Consider the following 18,372-nt stretch of genomic DNA (forward strand, 5'->3'; position numbering starts at 1 on the left):
CTGTCGCTGTGGCAAAGCAGTGTCAGGGATTTCGCCGAAGATCAAAACCTTACCAACCAGCTCCTGTTTCCATCGCCCGAAACAGATCCGAACCGGGATCCGGTACGAAGCACGTTCGCAACCTGGATAAGAACGCAAGGCCTAGTTAGATGCAGTGCGAAGCCAAAAAACGTTGTTTCTGTTCGCTCCTAACGTATTCCAGCAGTCTCAGACGATAACGGAACAGGTCTTCTAGCTCTGTCGCACACTCTAGCGTGCGGGCCTCGTTCCCTGGTCATGAATACCAGCACTTGCGGGTATTTTATGCAACTGCTCCCGCTTTCCTATCCCTATCTCTGACTTTAAATACGCTGGTGTCTCCTTTCCTTACAGCTTCGTTGTACGAAGACGAAGGATGTTGATCGTGAGATTGGAGCCCCAACTTCGCAGCCCCGATCTGTTGTGCAACTATGCCATGCACACCCGGGAGTTGCGATCCACGGTTCGCATGCCACTTGCATCTCCCTAGTATACGGAAACAGTGCGCCCTTCACGGCTGCGAAACTTGAATATGGTCAGGGGTATCCCATGGTTCCCCGCTGGCCCTCCGAGCACCACTACATGGCGCGTGAACGCCCGTTTCATCGCTCGGTACATGCCTTTGACGGATGTAGGAGGATTGTATGGAAGCGTCGCTTAGCGTCTGCACCCGGTGGCCGTTCCAAGCGATCACGGGCTGCCTCTGGGTGATTTGTGCTCCACTTACGTCCTCGGTGCACTGCATATGCAAACACGTGTAGTCGCATTTTTATGACGTGACTTGTGGAACGCATCGTTGTCCATCATGCAACAGGTATCGGGAGGAGAAACCAGGTTCGGGATCCAGTCCAGCACTACCGATTCGTCTGGACTCCACTCCTGCAATGCAGAGTCAGACGCTGCACCGGCGGCGGTCGCTGTGATGACTCACGTCCGAATCCGAGGCCACATCGACGCAAAATGAGGACTTGAGAGCGTCCGGGAGCATCGCCGCTGCGTCGAGTCATGCTGCCGCCACACGTCATTTTGTCGATGCGCGCCACGAGAAAACGACGCGTGTTTCCAAAGCAAGCGATTGTTTGGAGTGAAAGGTTCAATAAATTAGCTGAATGAGGTTGTGAGCAATTGGTCAACCGCCAATGTTGAGAATTTTTTGTCGTTCATCCAACGGAGCGAATCGCAGCGTCCTCGAGTTGCCCCCGAATACAATGATCGAAATCGTGGGGTGAACGTGATTCGAGCATGCCACAAGTAAGGGAAGCTGAACTTTGGAGGTTCGCACACAAGTACTGTACAGTGATATATATTACTTTACAAATCCTTCGCTACAGGGCGTCACATTTCGTTTCGATTCCCATGACGTAAAGCATGTCAGCAACACCGCGTCCAAAACGTCAATCCGAACACAACACCGAGTATTGTTCACCTACAAATGAATCCGTAAGCCTTTCTTCCTGTCCTTGGCATGTCAAGTCCGTACATCTAGAAAAACGTCGGATTTTATTCTCAAGGCATGAACAGAGCCAGCAGTTTAGCGTTTCGTTTTCATCCGAAACGAGTACTGCAGTGCGATCAAGTGCAGCACCAGCATGTCAGGCGTCCATAGCAGACCCCTTTCTAGCCATACTCCTCGAAAGGATGTTGCTGCATACGCAACGCTGTCGATTCCGACACCTTCATGGGTGCCGCATGTACCAGCTGAGCAAAAGTGCAACCCCACAGGAAACCAGGTGCACGCCATGGCGCCTTCTGTACAAGGACGCGCGATTCATCGAAAAGCCAACATATAAGAAAAGAAAAATGCGCATAATCGGAGAACGCTGGCCTAAGTAAACGTTTTGTCAATGGAAAATCGAAAAGCCAACGGGCGCCCCTGGATTACCATGCATCGTCGTCGTTGTGAAAGTTTCGCACTGTGGCGTTTCCTTGGATACTGCTCGGCGACGATTCATAACTTTAGTGTATGTCATGTGTAGCGGTGCCACCTCAGAAGAGAATGACGGTCACATCATGGAACAGGATAGCTCAGCTGCGGTTGGTGGTAACGAGTCAGCGACGTCCGCTCAGTTGCACGGCATACCTGTGGTTTACCTCGCAACGGATGATCAGGCTCGCTTCGCAACCGCGGACTTACGCATTCAAAGTGTTCCTGGAGTGCCCCAAGAACTTGCTGACACCTTGGAGCGCGATTACGCCATCACGCACCTCTTTCCATTTCAGAAAGAGGTGCTTGCGTATATCCGAAGCACCGCGCTGACGCACTCGGGGGACGTGCTGCTTGGCGCTCCCACTGGCAGTGGCAAGACACTTATCTACGCACTCGCAGTTCTTCTGGACTTGTATAGCTCTGCATCGCTGTTCTGCGTGCGGGCACTGGTGGTCTTACCTACGCGGGAACTCGCCCGCCAAGTTGAAGGCATCTTTAGGACTTTGACGGCTTCTGCAAAACTGTCCGCTCGCGTGGCCGTTTTATCACTTCTGAGGGAGCGTGTCCCTCGGAGCGATCTCTTGAACAGGCAAGCAGTATGCATTACAACACCAGGGCGGCTTGTGGAAGCGTTGGATCGGCATGAGCTCCTTCTTGCCGACTTGCGATGGCTGGTCATCGACGAGGCTGATCGGCTATTTCGTCAGTCGTACCAAAACTGGTTAGAGCGGCTACTCCAACGAATAGACTGTGCACGGCGGGTGCTAGATCCACCGTTAAGGCGTCTCAGAAAGCTGCTTTTCTCCGCCACGCAAACGAGGGATGCAACCCATTTGGCTGCGCTGCGCCTTCATCACCCGGTTTACCTCCTGTGTCACGCGTCGACCGAAGGCGCTCGCCAACCATCGAAGTTGCGCAGGGGGCTCATGGACCAAGTACCTGCAGGACTGACCCTGTGCTCGCTGCGGTTTCTCTCCGAGGAGGATAAGCTGCGCTTCCTCCTTCGTCTCATTGTGTGTGGCCCGGACATCCTCGCCACGCTGAGGGATCCGTCTGACCAATCGAGTCGCCCAGATCATAACCGTATGTTGATTTTTGTGAAATCTGTTGAAACGACCCATCGACTTTGTCGATTCGTACAGCTCGCCTCGAACTGGTTATGGCTGAGGCATTACCCGAGTCCAGTATCTACTCGGGACCGGGGTCCGCGGCTGCTCGCAGAAGAGATAAGCAAACAGGTCTCCGAATCAGCACGTGCGGCGACGTTGGAGCGCTTCCAACGCGGCACGACGCAGTGGTTGATCTGTTCCGATGTCATGGCTCGGGGCATGGACATTGCGGAGGCATCGCATGTCGTGAATTTCGATGTACCAGCACATCCAACAACTTATCTTCATCGAGTTGGACGCGTCGCACGGGCAGGTCGACCCGGAACTGCCTTAACGTTTCTTTTGCGAAACCAAGTGGGGTATTTTCAGTCTGAAATCATTGCACGGGTGCGCAACGATACCCAGAAGGACCTCGGAATCATTCGTGCAGAGCATATTGTCCCTGATTTGAGACGCGAACCTTTTGGTTTCGGTGTCGAGCATATCCTTCGTGGTACCGCATTGATACTTGAGCTTGAGCAACAGGCCCTGGTGGCACCACATCAACCATTGAGTCTTGTGATTAGTGCGTATGTTCGCGAGCAGGTTGTTGATGAGCCTGTGAATGAGGTGACGGAGATGCGCGCGGGAAAATCCGTGAAGCGAATGAAGCGCGCGCTGAGCATCATCGCACTTCAGAATTGGTGCGACAAGTCCGAAACCTTCGCATAGGGCACACGTACTCGGCAGCGTCGTCGAATGCACAGGCTACTGCTGTGATGTCATATGGTTGGTGGTTGTTTTCTTTTTGGGGGGGAGCGTGCTCTACCGCAACTGTGGTATGTTTCCCCATGCTGCATCAATGTTGAAGCATTATTAGGTGTCTAGCTCGAGCCACGCGATGATTATCGTTTGGCGAAGCGGCGGCATCTGCTGAGTGCAATGCACATATCAGCTTTGACGTATCCATTGCAATATTACTTTGGAATGTGAACGCATATGCAATTCGAGAAGAACTCGGCCCGGTTTCGCGACGCCTGCAGTGAAATGGCATCCGCAAGCACGTGGGCGGAGGTATGCATCGATCCGCGCTCAGCCGTCATTCCTATGCATTGAAAGCCAACACTAGGATCGGGATCACGCAGGCACGTGAACAAGAACCCGATTCAGCCGTACCCATTATCGCTTGCCACCGGTTCGTGCGAAGAAGTGCAAGCTACAAGTCGCTTTGCGTCGGTCTGGTAATTTGCCAGCCCAAACGACCACGAAATTCCTGGAGGAATGACTCCAGGGGCACGCAGCACATCCAGTACCTTGATGAGCGCAGCATCTCAGTTCGTGCATGTTCACGACTCGCAAGGCATGATGGGAAAAGTTCGGCCAATCGGAAATTTACTCCTAGTCCAGTATCCGTGATCGTTCATATGCTTGCGTCTAAAAGTCATCGATCTAGATGTATTTTCAATGTGTATGTAAAATCACTGAGCATCCGCTATCATGATGCATGCTTGAGGCCTCTGCGCCTGCTTTGAGTCTTCGTGCAAAGTCCGGCGGCGTCAGGTTGCCTCATGGTACACAAACAGAATCCAGTCGGCGAACAATCGTGCGTCCCGCTGCCTGCCGATTATCGGCTCCTCTGCTAAAGCGCACGTCATGCCCAGGGATCAGCTGGGCGACTCGAGGCATCCGCGACTTTTGTGCAGGCATATCCTTGAGCGGGCGCTTCGTCCACGTCTGCGACTGCTGCTTACCTCGTACCTTGAGAATACCCGCACGTGTTCGCGAATAACGCTCTCGGGATCGATGCTTGCTTTCGGGGAATCCCCGGGCGGAACGGATTCCGGCGCATACCTGGGCACGACGTGAGCGCAATCGTCTGTTTTGTCGAGAGCCACAAAGCGAGGAGGATTCTTCTTTCGAACAGAATCGATCACTGGACATGGCAAGTTTAGTGAAAGCTCGACTTGAGCGTACGAGCATACCGTCACGGGAACAAGTCGCGTATATTTCTCGTCCATTCAGCGGCGCTAATGACACCGCGCAGTAGTCGCCCTGAAAATGATAGATTCTTGAAGAATGCGTGATGTGAGCATACTATATGGAACAAAAGTACGCGATTAGCGACTTGTGCATGTGAATTGGCTAAGGATATCGGTTCATAGTCGAACTCTTCTTCAGGTACTTTCGAATCATCTTCATTACGGTGACGTAACGGATTCCAGCAGCTAGAGCTGATACGAGTCATCTCGAAAAAAAACCCCCACTGAAAATCTTGAATTACCCATGAATACGCATGCTCGTATTGCGGCACGTCGACCCTCGAACCTGAATATCTAACACTGGTTCGCGAGAAATCTCAAGACAGGAACAGAACGTACAGACCAGCGTTCCATGTTCATGATCAACGGGTACAAGGAGCGTATCCAGCGACCTTTCCAGTGTTCAGCGAACGTTTGCCCGCACACCAGCTATACGGTATTGTCAGTCGCTACGGAGCGTCTGCTCGGAACGGGCCGTGCGACGCCTGCTTCTGCTGCGTCAATGAAAGACCCCGCCCTGGTACGCAGACGCGTCAAGTCGTGCTTTTTCGGGGTGAACGAGCTGCCCGCGACTTGCGTTTCGAACTGAGTGGATCGGCTTGTCCGGCTTTTCTCATGCGGCTGCGATGCCTGCGCGTCTAGTCTGCGCAAGCTCCATACGTTCCCGAGGCTGGCTCACTGAGCCGCTGGGGAGGCTCGCTCAGCTCGTTTTCGTCGTGTCTGGCTTCTACGTAGGATATGCTCTCGTTCTAAACCTGTTGGACTGGTTTGTACTGGGTAACGCAGGAGACCAAGGTTCTGTATTCGAGCGCATCTTCAACGCTGCGAGTCTGGGTTTGGAGAGCGTTCCGGCTATCGCGCACGCGTTGGCACTCAGCCTGGCTTTACTTTGGAGCGGCGTTCTCACTTACTATGTTGTGGATCGAGCTCGACAGTGCGTGGACTACACGACATCGCTCCTCGCATTTCATGTCATAGCGTGTTGGGCTAGCTTCGGTTTACCAGCTGGGCTCCTATGGTGGTGTTGGGTTTTCATGATTGGAGGTGGTGCCGGCCTAGTCGCAACGATTCTCCGACAGCGCAAGGACCTAGCACCGATTGCCATTGTTACCGCTGAGAACGGACACAACAACATGGCGCTTCCGTAACGAAGGCGGGTACGTGGTGCTTTTGGTACCATTTTTGGAGTCCGCCATAGCGCGGGAAACCAGTCGGTCTATTGTACATGCTTGAGCATGCATTTCCGCATCTATTGAAATTGTTGCCACCACCTCTGCGCAGCGTCTTTCGTAGAAACACTGTGATCCATGGAATAGCTTGGAGCGCTTAACGCTCGGGCATCAGCACCCGTGCGCACCTATGCAACGCGAAACCTCCAGTGCAGTCCAATCCGAAGATGTTGCGACGCCTTGGTGTCAGGCGGTGCGCATCCGTCGCTAGCGTGTATGCGAACGCAGGAGCTGGTAGGTCCACTCTTGGCGGGACGCTCTCGTAGCATATATTGGCAACTGTCAGGGTGTCGAATATGCACTTTGCGCATCGTCTCTGGAAAGCATGCCCGAAAGCGTGGTACATGAGAGTAGTCAGCAGCGCTTATGCCTGCCGAAGGCGTCACTCAAAGCAGTGAACGGGGTCATCCGTGTGAGCGCCGACGTCTCTGTTCATAAGTCGACAGGAAGCGGCATCATGGCAGGTATATCTCCCGCATGCGGCGCGTACCTGCGCGTGGGGTTGTGTGCCACGGTGCCGAGCTGCATCCCTGCCATGACGCATACAGGAACAACGTCATCGAGCCGCTGATCTGACCAATGTTTTCTGCAAGCACCAAGGATAAACATGCCCGATACCTTGCGTGCCGTCATCGAAGCGCGCCTTTGATCCGAACACGGAGCGGTTGATCCAAGCTGTCGTCCGTAAAAGCGCGGAAAGGTCCCCAGATCGACGACCTGCTCTGGGGCATTCCACGCAACACCCAAAACCATGCACATGTCACTTTCAAATGTTGTGCAATTGCGACATTGTCGTCTCGGTCTGCAGGTTCACAGAGGAAACGCTTTTGCCAGTAAGTGCTCGTCTCTATCGTGAAGCACTGCAATGCACTGCACCATCGGCTGCAGGTTCATAAGAGGCGATTTTGCGCTACGAATCTCTTGTTGGCTTCAGCACGATGCTGCATCCATCCAGTGGACGTTGAAGCAGGATGGCTATCCGATGGTGTTCTCGGCGCTCCTATTTTCCTTCGAGCAGTTCATTTGTCCAGGACTCTGCATGCAACGGATTCAACGCATGCGCTGATGTTCGTGGAGCACGTCCAACGCCTCTATCCATGCCACTACGCTCTGGTCACTCGTGACCAGCAGCAGTTCTCGTTCAAGAAAACGTTCGGAAGCAAGCGGTTGCCGTTCAGCGTCGCGCCCGCGGTCATTGGAATGTAACCAGTTTTGCTTGTACCTACCGGGATGCTCGCGCGAGCAAAACGCGCAAACGTCCTTCACATCAAGTCGAAGCGCGCAAGACGTCTAAAGATGCGCATCATCCGCACCGTTCCGGAAAGCTAGCTGAAGCACACTTTTCAGCGAGACACGCCCTGCAGGCGCTAACGTAATCTGCTGCCGGTTGGCAGCGAACGCGCTCAACGAGATCTTCAGCGAATGCATCTCGCTCTAAATGAAAACATCCCCGTCGACGCAGTTCCGTGAGCACCGCCCAGCGGTGCTGCCAAGCCGAGTTGTTCAGCGGGTCACGTTCGAGTTCGCGAACAGTGGTGCTGTTCCACTCTCGCCAGAGCAGATCTTCGTTTATAAGTTGCGGATTTCGAATCAACCACTGCCGATGACTGTACAAGTGATAGTTTTTCGCGTTTTCCGGGTCCGTGAGCAGCGCATCGAGCCGATCCAGCTCCTCTGCGCCGAGCGCTGACAGGGCTGAGGCCTCAAGCGCTTCACACTCGGTGAGACGCCTGATCAAAAGCACACGCCGGTGGTGCCAAACCTGGTAGTTCTTGGGAAACCTGCGGCACCACTGATCCGCTTTGGCCAAATCGTCCTCGCCGAGCTCCCGTGCGATCTCCCAGGCAGTATAGTCCGCGGGGTTCAGTTGGAGGACCGGTTCCAGGCCAGCGTCAGCGATCCGATCCCGAGCGCGCTGGACACGTTCCACGCCACGTATCCTCATGACAGCGCTTCTAGCGCTGCTTGATGGAAGCGTTTCAACCCAAGTGTGCGAGCCTGAAAACGAACGAACACCGCTCTGCAGCAGATTGTCAAACTGACTATGAACCGCGGACGCTGCGGCATCGGTTTGCCTTTGTGGCCGCGCTCGCCGCCGCCAAGACTTTGTTGCAACACACGTCGTGTTACCGCTGCGACCCGCTTCGTATTCGAGCGATACTTGGCTTGGGTACGATCATCATCGACCCTGAGCTCTATGTGTTCGTGGAAATCATGGTCAGAGAAGCGAGTGTTCTGAGTTATATTGAACAGCGGAACGCGACTATCGATCCTCAGTTGCCCATGGATAGTGTTCTCGACGTATACAGATGAAGCTCGATCCTTTCTGGGGTGCACAGCGGCACCGTGCCTGTTTCCTGCTCCAGCCGAGAATCTAATCCTCTTTTCCAGGTCAATGACTTTTTTACATCGGGTGTCTGCAGCGTCTCACAACCAGGCGCGTACTGAGGCCGAAATGATTCCCTGCAAAGTTCATTTGACATGAATGTATTGGGGGCTCCAGAGGCACGACATGTTGCCGGAAGTCGATTTTAGGCGGTGAATTCGAGGTGCGAAACTAGCTTTTGTGCGTTTTTGCTCATGCCATCTCAACATAGCACGTCTGTCATCTCCGATGGCTACGTCGTCTGATATTTGCTCACCCTGCCGCACACTATGCCCTGCGTTCCGATGTGTTCCGCGCATCTCTCCCGAGCCTGTACCAGCGTGAATATAAGCCCATGAAGCGTTTGTGCTGTCCTGAGCACACTGATGGGGATCGATTCCCGCAGTTGTTGTATGCTCTCGTCGGCGGTGTACGAGTACAGCCCTTGTGCACTGCGGCGCGTCCAGCGCTATGGACTTGTACACAACGACTCGACGAATTCTGCCATATGCGTTGCGAAATCACTAAAGAACCTGGCGAATGCATGATTCATGGGTCCGTACAACCGAAACCGGTCGCTCTCCCAGCGCTGTCTCATGTACTCAAGCAAAGAATCGTCGGCCTGAGCCATCTGGATACTCTGGTGTTCTCCCAATCGAGCGTTTACAGTACATCCAATGCTCGACACGGTACTCAGAGCGTTTAAACGAACCCTGGGGACGTCATCCCTGTTGCTCGTACGCCTCCTGGCGTCTAAAACGACCGGCGCCTGTTGGTACCGAGCCCTCGAAAAGTTCAGCAGGTTCATTCGCTTTCCCGTTTATCGGATCTGTGAAACGATAAACGTTTCACGACCGTATCGTGCACACATACACCCATTCGCAGCCGCCTTTCAGCCTTTTATGAAAGAATGACTGCTATAGGCTTTCAGTTTCTCCTTGCACACGTCGAGTCGGAGAGGCTGCAGCAAAAATTTGTATCTCGTCAGCTCTGCAGGTCTCTTCTGCGGCACCGCATATCTGCTGAAATTGATGGCGGCGTTGACGTCCCGGTTCACGAACTCCATGCGTTTATTGCGTCTGGTAGATCTCATTAGTGCAATGGGGTCTCGGATTCGTGCCCGACCCCCATGAGCGACTACAGTCTCGTCAACTTCCCGCCGTGCAACCAGATTTTCTCGCCAATCAGCATTCTTCTCCTTCTTCTTTGACACTTGCGCTTCTTCGCTGGATGTTCGGCAAGCAGAGGTTTTTTCCTTTGCGTCGAACGCAGACACAGCGGGCTTCCGGGATCCTCTACTTGCATTTCGGTACCTATTCCCTGGATTTTTCCTTCTACATGAACGCACTCCTATATGCTCTTGATTGAGGACCTTCCCGGATGGAGGTGGACTCGATGCAGACACACGAAATCTGTCCCGGTATCAAGGTGAGTTGAATGCTTCAGCGATTCGCCCAGTGGAGCAAGCATTCGTATTCTCGACACTAGAAACTCCTTCGATGACGTTGAAACTCGCAGAGCTTACGTAGGAAACAAAAGCAGCTCTAGTCCTCGACAGATTCAGCAAAAGCTCGAACGCGAGTGGATTGGTAAAATACCGTGTTGTCTAATGGAAGTACGTCGCCAGACGTCAGGGAAAAGTCTTCTGTGATGCGACATAGTGGTTGGTGCTGGTATATGAGACTTCGGTACAGAGGAAACTGGAGCTGCCGAATGAATCCACTGCAGCTAGGAGAGCTGCTGATGTCATCGTTCTCTTCGAATTTGATCGTACATAAAATTGGCTCTTTCACCTCGAGTATCCAGATACGCTCCGACCGTTTCATCCGAAGCAAGTCTCATCGACTGAAGAAACAAATCGACGTCGGTCTATTTCATACCGATCGAGACGTTCCAGGAATTCTTTCGTTGCGATACGAGTAAAAGATGGCCGTGATTGAAACTGAACTCTACGTGCGATGGTGTTCCGGTTTTTTCCGGACCATAGGCACAAGCTGTAGAGAAACAGAGACCCACATGGCGTCTCCTGTTGTCGCTTTTGGTTTCCGTTAAATTAGATCAACGGGTCATTTTCAAACATTGAACGCAAGCAGTCTCTGGAACTATCGGTTACTGGCGCGGAGCGCAAATACTGCTTCTGTTCAGTGCTCCTCAACCATCTGCCTACTGTCGTGTGACTGACCTGAACGAGGGATGCAAACTTCGCAGCACTTTTCATGAAGGACTATATATATCCTACAGACGATTTATCCACGGTCCATACGGTATACTGCATGGTGATTTCGATCTCCGGATATACACTGCTGCGGAGGAATCAAACACATTTGATTTGAAAGAATATAATGGGCCTTGATGTTCGAAACAGGGACCGAATCGAATACAAGCTTGCAGCGTCTTGGGCGATAGGATCCTCCGAGGGATTCCTTTCCGGTCTTAAAGGTACTGTCCAGCAAAGCGCAATGGCACGAGATGTTCCTAAGGCAGACCTCATGTTTGAAGCGTCCTTTGCATACGACGTCCATCGTTCCGAGATCAAGAGCAACACAATAAGATCCGATGATCTGAAGCGACGCTCGCTCTGGCTGCAACATCTCGTCGATGCTCGCTACCTCTTTGATCTCTTTTGGCAACAGCTCGTCATTCGCGTCCGTTGTCACGCCAAGAGTTCCTTCCTCCAGAGCCCATATATCTGGGTCAGTGTGCTGCGGGTGCAACGCCCACGAGGCGAAATTCATGATGCCCTCGACATTGAACAATATACAGTTTAGGATTTTCAGGCGTGTTTGAACCTTTTTGACACCTGTGCTGGAGACGCTTCGACCGGCAACGTCGCACTGCGGAGCGTCAAGAATTTTCCGCGAAGCGCATATGCAAATCTCTGGTCCAACGGTCAGGCCGTGCTGCATCTTCTGTCTCGAACATGAGTTGTGTTCAAGCACGAAAGTTTGATGGATAAATTCCGTAAGAATCTGGACAGCTTGCAGAGCTGCGTCCAGAGCTCCTGCGGATATTTGCTGAGCGATCTACGTCGAGGCGAGGAATGCCAGATGAGCCTCCCTCGAGTACGAAGCTGCTCGATCATTCCTAGCGTTCTGCATATCGCCTCTTGCGAGATTCTCCCGTTGGTTTGTTTCAATCGAGAATCCTTGACAACGTTTGAAGACTGATATTCGCCCCACAGAAATTTTTCTATCCGGCCCCTCGTCGTCTTCTTTTCGCGAGGATGATTCCCTTCTTTGCTGAGCGGTACCTTCGCCTTGCCCGTTACTTTTGCGGGACGGAAAGGGTTCGGGTGCGATGCACCAGGTACGTTTTCCCAGTGACTCAGACGAACTGGATGGACGATGGGAATCAAGTCCGCGTTTCCCATCTATGCATCTATCTACTATTCCGCGTGCATCTTTTCGTCGCCTTGCCCGACGCGCGCATGTGCATGAACCCAAACGCACCATTCAGTGCTGTCCAACGCCCGAGCGGAGCAGCAAACAGTAGTTCTGGGCTGGTGAGGGGAGAGCGCGCGGCGTCGCAGGGAACGATTCGTCGAATGACGTCATCAATGATTCGAACGACTCGAATGTGCGTTGTTGAGCGTAATCATGACGTTTGACAGCAGAGAAGACGCCTTCGACTCGACTGAAACGGAGACCATAGGCTAGCATGAAGGGTAGCTCAGCTCTACTCTGAGTTACGTGCAGCATGCCCTTGTTCAGGTGATGGAAAGCGACGTTGTCGAACATTGAGACGGAGGAATCCTCTTCGGATACAATACGAAGTGTCCTTTGTCGAAGGATGATGAGCTGGTGAGTGGCCCTGTCGGGTTCCGGATTTTTGTCCGCGACCGTACGGCTGAGGTGCCGCAGGAGCCCCCACATCGAAATGCCCGCTTGACTCTTTCGTGCGAACAGCGGTTTTTCTTACCTTGAGTGCCCATACGCGGCTCTCGCACTCGTTCCGGAGGCAGTTTCATCGAACTTGACGAGCACCCGCACCAAGTGTCATCAGCATTTGCGTTCCTCCAGGAAACCGATATTGCGTTGTGCACCGCATACAGGTCTCGAATAGAGGCCCGATTTTTCTTCGTAAATGCGTTTCTCTTCGACATGGCTCGTACCAACGGTATGAAAAATTCACATCTGGTACATGCTTCGTATTTCTTCGACAGCGTACAGAGTGGAATGGGTGGACCACCATCCAGTCCTGTAGATAGCGTTTGAAACGTTCTGTTCAGCGTACACGATATTCTGGATAAGAACTGGAACACTGGTGGTTTATCCGCCTGCTGACATCTGAATGACTCGACTATAGAAATAAAATCGTTTTTCGCAATCTACCTATGACAGTATAAAGTCTGTCCACGAGACCGCTCTCCGGTTCACAGCGTACGTACCTTTTGAGGCATACCTCGGGAAAATGCACGAAAACAAAACAGGGCGTATTGTTAGTTGCACCAGAATTTACGATTCTCTGTGTAAATCTTGCAGGTGTGCTCGTGTCACGGGAACTCCCCAACAAGGGAATGCTCGTTCCGAATGTCGCCCAGACTCGCTGCCAGAGCCCAAGCGTGCATGGCATGAGATTCGGAACGAATGTTGGTGTGGAGGCTCGCCGTTTTCCACGGTGGCCGCAGCTGGTGGCCAGTCTTTTTTTGGGGTGCTGCCTTTCGCACTCGCGATATACGTGTTGCGTTTCTGCACATTTTGGCGCTTAGGAACGCAAGGGCGCTCACGGAAGCGAGTTCCCGCGCAAGGGACTGGTGCCTGAACACACGGGTTGCGTCCGCGTAAATCGATGCTGACGCTCTTGCCTAACTTACAACTATATCAGAATGAAACAGAACCGGTCTATGGACTGTGTCGCACATGCAAACCTTGCGGCCTGTTTCCATTTCCAATACCACCAGCCTGTATGAGATTGTTATACATCTGCTGCTTTTCCTGTCTCTGTTATCTCACGCTTTGCATACTGGGGTTTAGTTTAGCTCGAGCTCCGTTGTCAGGTGTCGAAAGATATTGGCTGTTGCGTTCAATGCCCGATTTCCTTGCAACCGACTGTTGTGGACATATTTGCTTCACAGGCGGAAGTTGCGATCTGGGCGTCACTCGCATTTTTACGCTGCTCTGCAGGTAGGCACGGTGCATCCCTCGCAGCGGTGACACCTGCGAGCGGTTTGATGTTCCCGTGTATCCACCACATATCCCACTGCTCCGAATGCTACTCTGTGGTGCGTGGACGCTTCCATCATCGCTCTGTGCAAGCGCTTGACGGGTACAGAAGGCTCGCGTCTACGCCCAGTTCCGTTTCTGCGCTCGATGCCGTACCCTGCGAGCACGGGCTTCTTCCAGACGATTTCGTCGACGAGTACGCTGCCGTCCGAACACGAGGGCGCGAGCGCTTCCATTCCGTAGAGGATTTGTCGATTGTGATCGTGCGCTTGATGAATCAAGTACCGGAAAGAAAATCCATGCTAGCGATGATGCCGCAAACGACGGATCCGTCTAAGCTAGCATCGTGCCAGTCAGTGACGCACGCTTCACAGGAAGCGATCGCTGCGATGATTCAGGTACGAGTCCATGACCTCTTCCATGCAACATGAAGAGTCGGAAACCGCCAGGAGCATATCCCGTCAGATATTTATCATACTGCTGTCGAATCCCGCTTGATCGATGACCACAAAGAGATGAGAATTCATATTTCGAACAGAATCTGCAATTTGAAGCAGCAAGTTCAGTGAACCTTCGGCATAAACAAGTGAAGATACTGTCAAGCGGCGACGGCCAGTTTCTTCCTCGTCAATCGAGCCGCGTGAATTACTGTGGCAACGAGTTGCCTCGAAACCGGCGGATCGAAAAGATATACAATACGGCATTTCAGCATGCGACATGTAAGGAAAGCAAGCGACTGGAAGCTCATTGGTAAGCATTGGCTGGCGATCTCTGGAACAATACGAACTATGTTTCGAGTGCATCGGGAATCACGTTGATTCCGATGAAGTCATGAATTCCATCGGGAAAGCGTCCTCGGATCCACCCAGAATACTCAGCAGAACATCCTAAAACTACCAGTGAATACGTAAGCCCATACTGCTGGACTTGGAAAGCAGAGTCTGTGCAATGAAACCTACTTCCGAATAAAATCCATGAACCGAGCGAGCAGTTCAGAATTGGATCTGACTCTGGCACGGATGTAGCACGTCAGACGTATCGAAGTAGTCTTTGCCCCCGTAACCCTTTTTTGCGGCTTTTTTCCGAGTATCCGCATAAAACCTGAGGGCGTGCTGCCGGTGCTGTAGTGCGCAAGCTGTTCCAACGATAAAAGGTTTTCGGCTACGGCAACGCCGTCTACTTTCCGTGGCACCAAGCGCTCGGCACTGTCACCCAATAGGCTCCGGGTCTTCGAACGCGCACTCGCAGCGAGACGAGCGGCTTTTCCCGCCAGGTGCTTCACTATTCTCGGTGTTATGCGGGTAATGCACTCGACGGGCCTGGTCGAAACACATCTGGGACTCTATTGATGAGGACGGTCTTGTTTCTTAGAGGCCAGGCTGTGCGAACTTGGAGTCACGCATCTCAAAGCAGGGTCCTGAACTGGTGGAATCTCCGCATGCCAACCGACGGAAATCCAACCCTAACCACGGACGCCTGTGTGCCTGAACGCACGTCCCCCGACCATACCCGCAGTTGTGCACGTCGCTTCCCGTGCTTCATCTACGCTTGACAGGGACTTGAAGGTGCGATCGTCCGGTCTGTTTTTGCAGAGCACAGTGGCTCAAATTTTTACATTTTTTGGTTTGGTTTTGGTTTTTGGTTTGTCGCTCAGCCTAGGCTCACGCACAGTACAAAGACTCATCAACTGCAGGTGGGATCGGAGCGATCTTGGTCCCCAGCTCGTGTTCGATTCGGTACAGGTTCAAGCGATCGTCTTGCGTTACGAGACTGATCGCCAGACCGCGGTGTCCGTACCGTCCAGAGCGCCCGACTCGGTGCAGGTATGTTTCTGCGTTCTTCGGGAAGTCGAAGTTCACGACCACGTTCACCGCTTGTACGTCGATGCCGCGTGTGAAGAGGTCACTCGAAACGAGGTTTCGGCAGGCGCCGTTGCGAAAGTCATGAAAAACACGAGCTCGTTGATACTGCGGCATCTTGGCGTGGATATAATAACAGGAATAGCCCAGTTCGGTTATTTTCTTGGCGAGAAGTTCCACCCGCGAAACCGAGTTGCAGAATATGATGCTTTGGTTGATTCGCAGTTTGCTGAAAAGCGTGTTCAAACAGTGAATTTTGCGACCCTCATCCACGAATGCGTAATATTGCGTGATTCCCCGCAACGTCAATTCTTCCATGAGATTCAGTTCGTAGGGTTTCCGAAGGTGTCTGTCTCGGAAGCCCTTCACGGAAATCGGAAACGTTGCTGAAAACAGCATTAACTGCCGATCGGGAGGCAGTTGCTTGGTCACGATCTGTTCGATGACGGGCGTGAACTCCGGCGAGAGCAGCTTGTCGCCCTCGTCCAAAGCACACATCTTGCACTCATTTAATTTGGCTATGCCTTTCTCGGCTAGATCCAGGACTCTACCAGGCGTGCCGATCAGAATATGTACGATTTGCTCTAGCCGCAGGATGTCATCCCGCAGGGAGGTGCCCCCGGTTGTCGTCATGACCTGCAGGCCATCGAGACGTTTGCCGAGCGCTTTCGCAACTGCAGCCGTCTGAAGGGCGAGCTCACGCGTCGGCACCAAAACAAGTGCTTGTATCGCGTTCTTTTTCGTGTCCAGTCGCTCTAGGATCGGGATAAGAAAAGCTCCTGTTTTACCAGTGCCGTTTTTGGCGCGGGCGAGTACATCGCGCCCGGCCAACGCTACCGGCACCGCCGCTTCTTGGACCGGAGAAGGCCGCTCCCAGCCCATTTCAAAAAGCCCCATCAGCAACTCTCGACGTAAATAATAGTCCTCGAAACTGTTTCCTCTCGTAGCCGTCACATCCTCCGTGCGATAACGCGTGTCCTTGGGCGGAGCCTGGAGGTTACGGCGCCAGTCCTCGACCTGCGAAGGCGCCGCTGCGGGGCCAACACCACCACCAAGTCCCACAAACTGCCGAGTTTGGGGATGCATAATGCGTTGTTCACCGGGCGGGACGACCCCAACGGGAGCAGCCGCCCCGCTCGGTAGTTGCTGGGACCCCGCGCGCGTCTCAGGTCCTCTGAGTTGCTCAACTACCCAGCCTGGTGCTGCCGTACGCTGCATGAATCGTGACTGTAAATAGTTTGTGAAACGTGCTGGCGTATCTTTTCCCAAAACTAAGACAAAAGAACGAGGCAGTAGTCCTCTATGAAGCTAGCTTTCTCAGAGGCAACTGTCCGTAAAAATGCCAAAGCGTTTCACAGAATAGCTGGACTTTGGCGAAGGCTGCGACGCGAGTGCCGGCCATTCGCCTGGTACTGCCCTGGTGCGTATGCCGGAGGAACCGGTCTCCTTGACCGCAACTTTGAAACTGGGGTACGTGTGACCAAGACAGAGTGTTTCCGGCTAGAGTCGCGTTTATAAACGAATGATTGCGTCCGTTGGAGCGTTTTAGTGCGTGTAGCTTCCCAAATCTGCTTGAAAGTACTAGGGCTCGGTTGCAGGTCACGTGGCGCAGAGCACCGGAAACTTCAAATGTTCACGTCCAGCACACAGAGATCATTGATTTTGCAAGGCGTGACGCAAGATACGCAGCGTTCAGGGTTTGGAATGAAAACTGACGAAGTTTTATACGGGTGTTTAAGAACGGTGAAAGCGTCGAAACAGGCGCGAGTTCGGAGCACGAGACTGCCTGGAACTTGAAGCGCTTCCTTCACTCGACGTGGGAGGAGGACTGCGGGGTCTCTGTGCAGAGACCTTTTCTCGTTTTACCTGTATTGGTAGTCTTTGAGCTACTGCGCTTTTAATGCGAGCGCGTTTTTGCCTTGATGCAATGGGAGCAACGTAGTGCGGCTCTGGAGGAGCCTTCTGTTATCGTGTCCGAAACGATCGTTTTTTAACACACACATATCTACATGGAACGTGTTTCCGGATTGTTGCATTTCCTACCCTAGTAACAGAAATCATCGGACCTTTCTGCAGAGGCCTTTTCTCATCTTCTTTGTACGAGTGCTTGATCACTGAACACCTATCCAGTTTGAGCGCGATACCCGATTGGCGTAAAGTTCCGGAACCTGTTACCACTTCCGAGCAAAAATAAATGCAGGGGTTCGCGGCTCACGCGCTCTCTTTAGGGTTCCGCTACGCAACTGCCATGCTTGCGACTAGACTTTATTGGACGGTACTTCGGCTTCAAGTACCGGGGCAACGCTTGCAAATTCGAGCTGCACGGAGGCAAAACTCCTATGGTTGCGATGAAACTTTATTCGATGAAACGTCGGCATCGAGTGCCAGGATGCTGTCTGCATCCTCAAGTTGCTGGCACACATTTTGCACGTTCGAATATGAAACCCCGAGGTACGAACCAAACTAGGCGCCGACGCGAGGAGTTCTCAACGGAAAGAGCGGGCTGGGGTACTGCTCAAGTCTATATTGTGCAGTAGCTGCTGTGCCACGATTACCATGAGCAATACCACAACCGTGGCTGGCACTGGGAAGGATGCAAACTCGGAACGCCTGCCCGGCACTCGGTGGGCGCCTATCGCGGCCTCGCACTCTAGCCGATGTAGGAACAATAGAGTCACCAGTTCG

The 18,372-nt window shown here is 52.9% G+C and overlaps 4 protein-coding genes across 4 annotated transcripts, besides 2 other annotated features; 2 read left to right on the forward strand and 2 right to left on the reverse strand.

Annotated features, from left to right (window-relative positions):
* Positions 1 to 1,986: 1,986 nt before the first annotated feature.
* Positions 1,987 to 3,765, forward strand: CYME_CML137C (ATP-dependent RNA helicase; the record flags this gene model as incomplete). Its single annotated transcript, XM_005536723.1, has 1 exon — positions 1,987 to 3,765. One exon carries the CDS (start codon positions 1,987 to 1,989, stop codon positions 3,763 to 3,765), a length of 1,779 nt encoding a protein of 592 aa, XP_005536780.1.
* Positions 3,766 to 7,604: 3,839 nt separating this feature from the next.
* On the reverse strand, positions 7,605 to 8,246 carry CYME_CML138C (similar to farnesyltransferase alpha subunit; the record flags this gene model as incomplete). The annotated part of the gene is made up of 1 exon (XM_005536724.1): positions 7,605 to 8,246. The coding sequence occupies one exon, from the start codon at positions 8,244 to 8,246 to the stop codon at positions 7,605 to 7,607; it is 642 nt and encodes a 213-aa protein (XP_005536781.1).
* Positions 8,247 to 8,417: 171 nt separating this feature from the next.
* Positions 8,418 to 9,739: a sequence feature (possible transcribed region).
* Positions 9,740 to 15,176: 5,437 nt separating this feature from the next.
* On the forward strand, positions 15,177 to 15,380 carry CYME_CML139C (hypothetical protein; the record flags this gene model as incomplete). The annotated part of the gene is made up of 1 exon (XM_005536725.1): positions 15,177 to 15,380. The coding sequence occupies one exon, from the start codon at positions 15,177 to 15,179 to the stop codon at positions 15,378 to 15,380; it is 204 nt and encodes a 67-aa protein (XP_005536782.1).
* Positions 15,381 to 15,489: 109 nt separating this feature from the next.
* CYME_CML140C (RNA helicase) lies at positions 15,490 to 16,905 on the reverse strand (the record flags this gene model as incomplete). Its single annotated transcript, XM_005536726.1, has 1 exon — positions 15,490 to 16,905. One exon carries the CDS (start codon positions 16,903 to 16,905, stop codon positions 15,490 to 15,492), a length of 1,416 nt encoding a protein of 471 aa, XP_005536783.1.
* A 218-nt stretch (positions 16,906 to 17,123) lies between these two features.
* Positions 17,124 to 18,372: part of a sequence feature (possible transcribed region) that runs on past the window's edge.

Source organism: Cyanidioschyzon merolae, chromosome 12 (genome assembly GCF_000091205.1).
Source record: "Cyanidioschyzon merolae strain 10D DNA, chromosome 12, complete genome".
NCBI lineage: Eukaryota > Rhodophyta > Bangiophyceae > Cyanidiales > Cyanidiaceae > Cyanidioschyzon > Cyanidioschyzon merolae.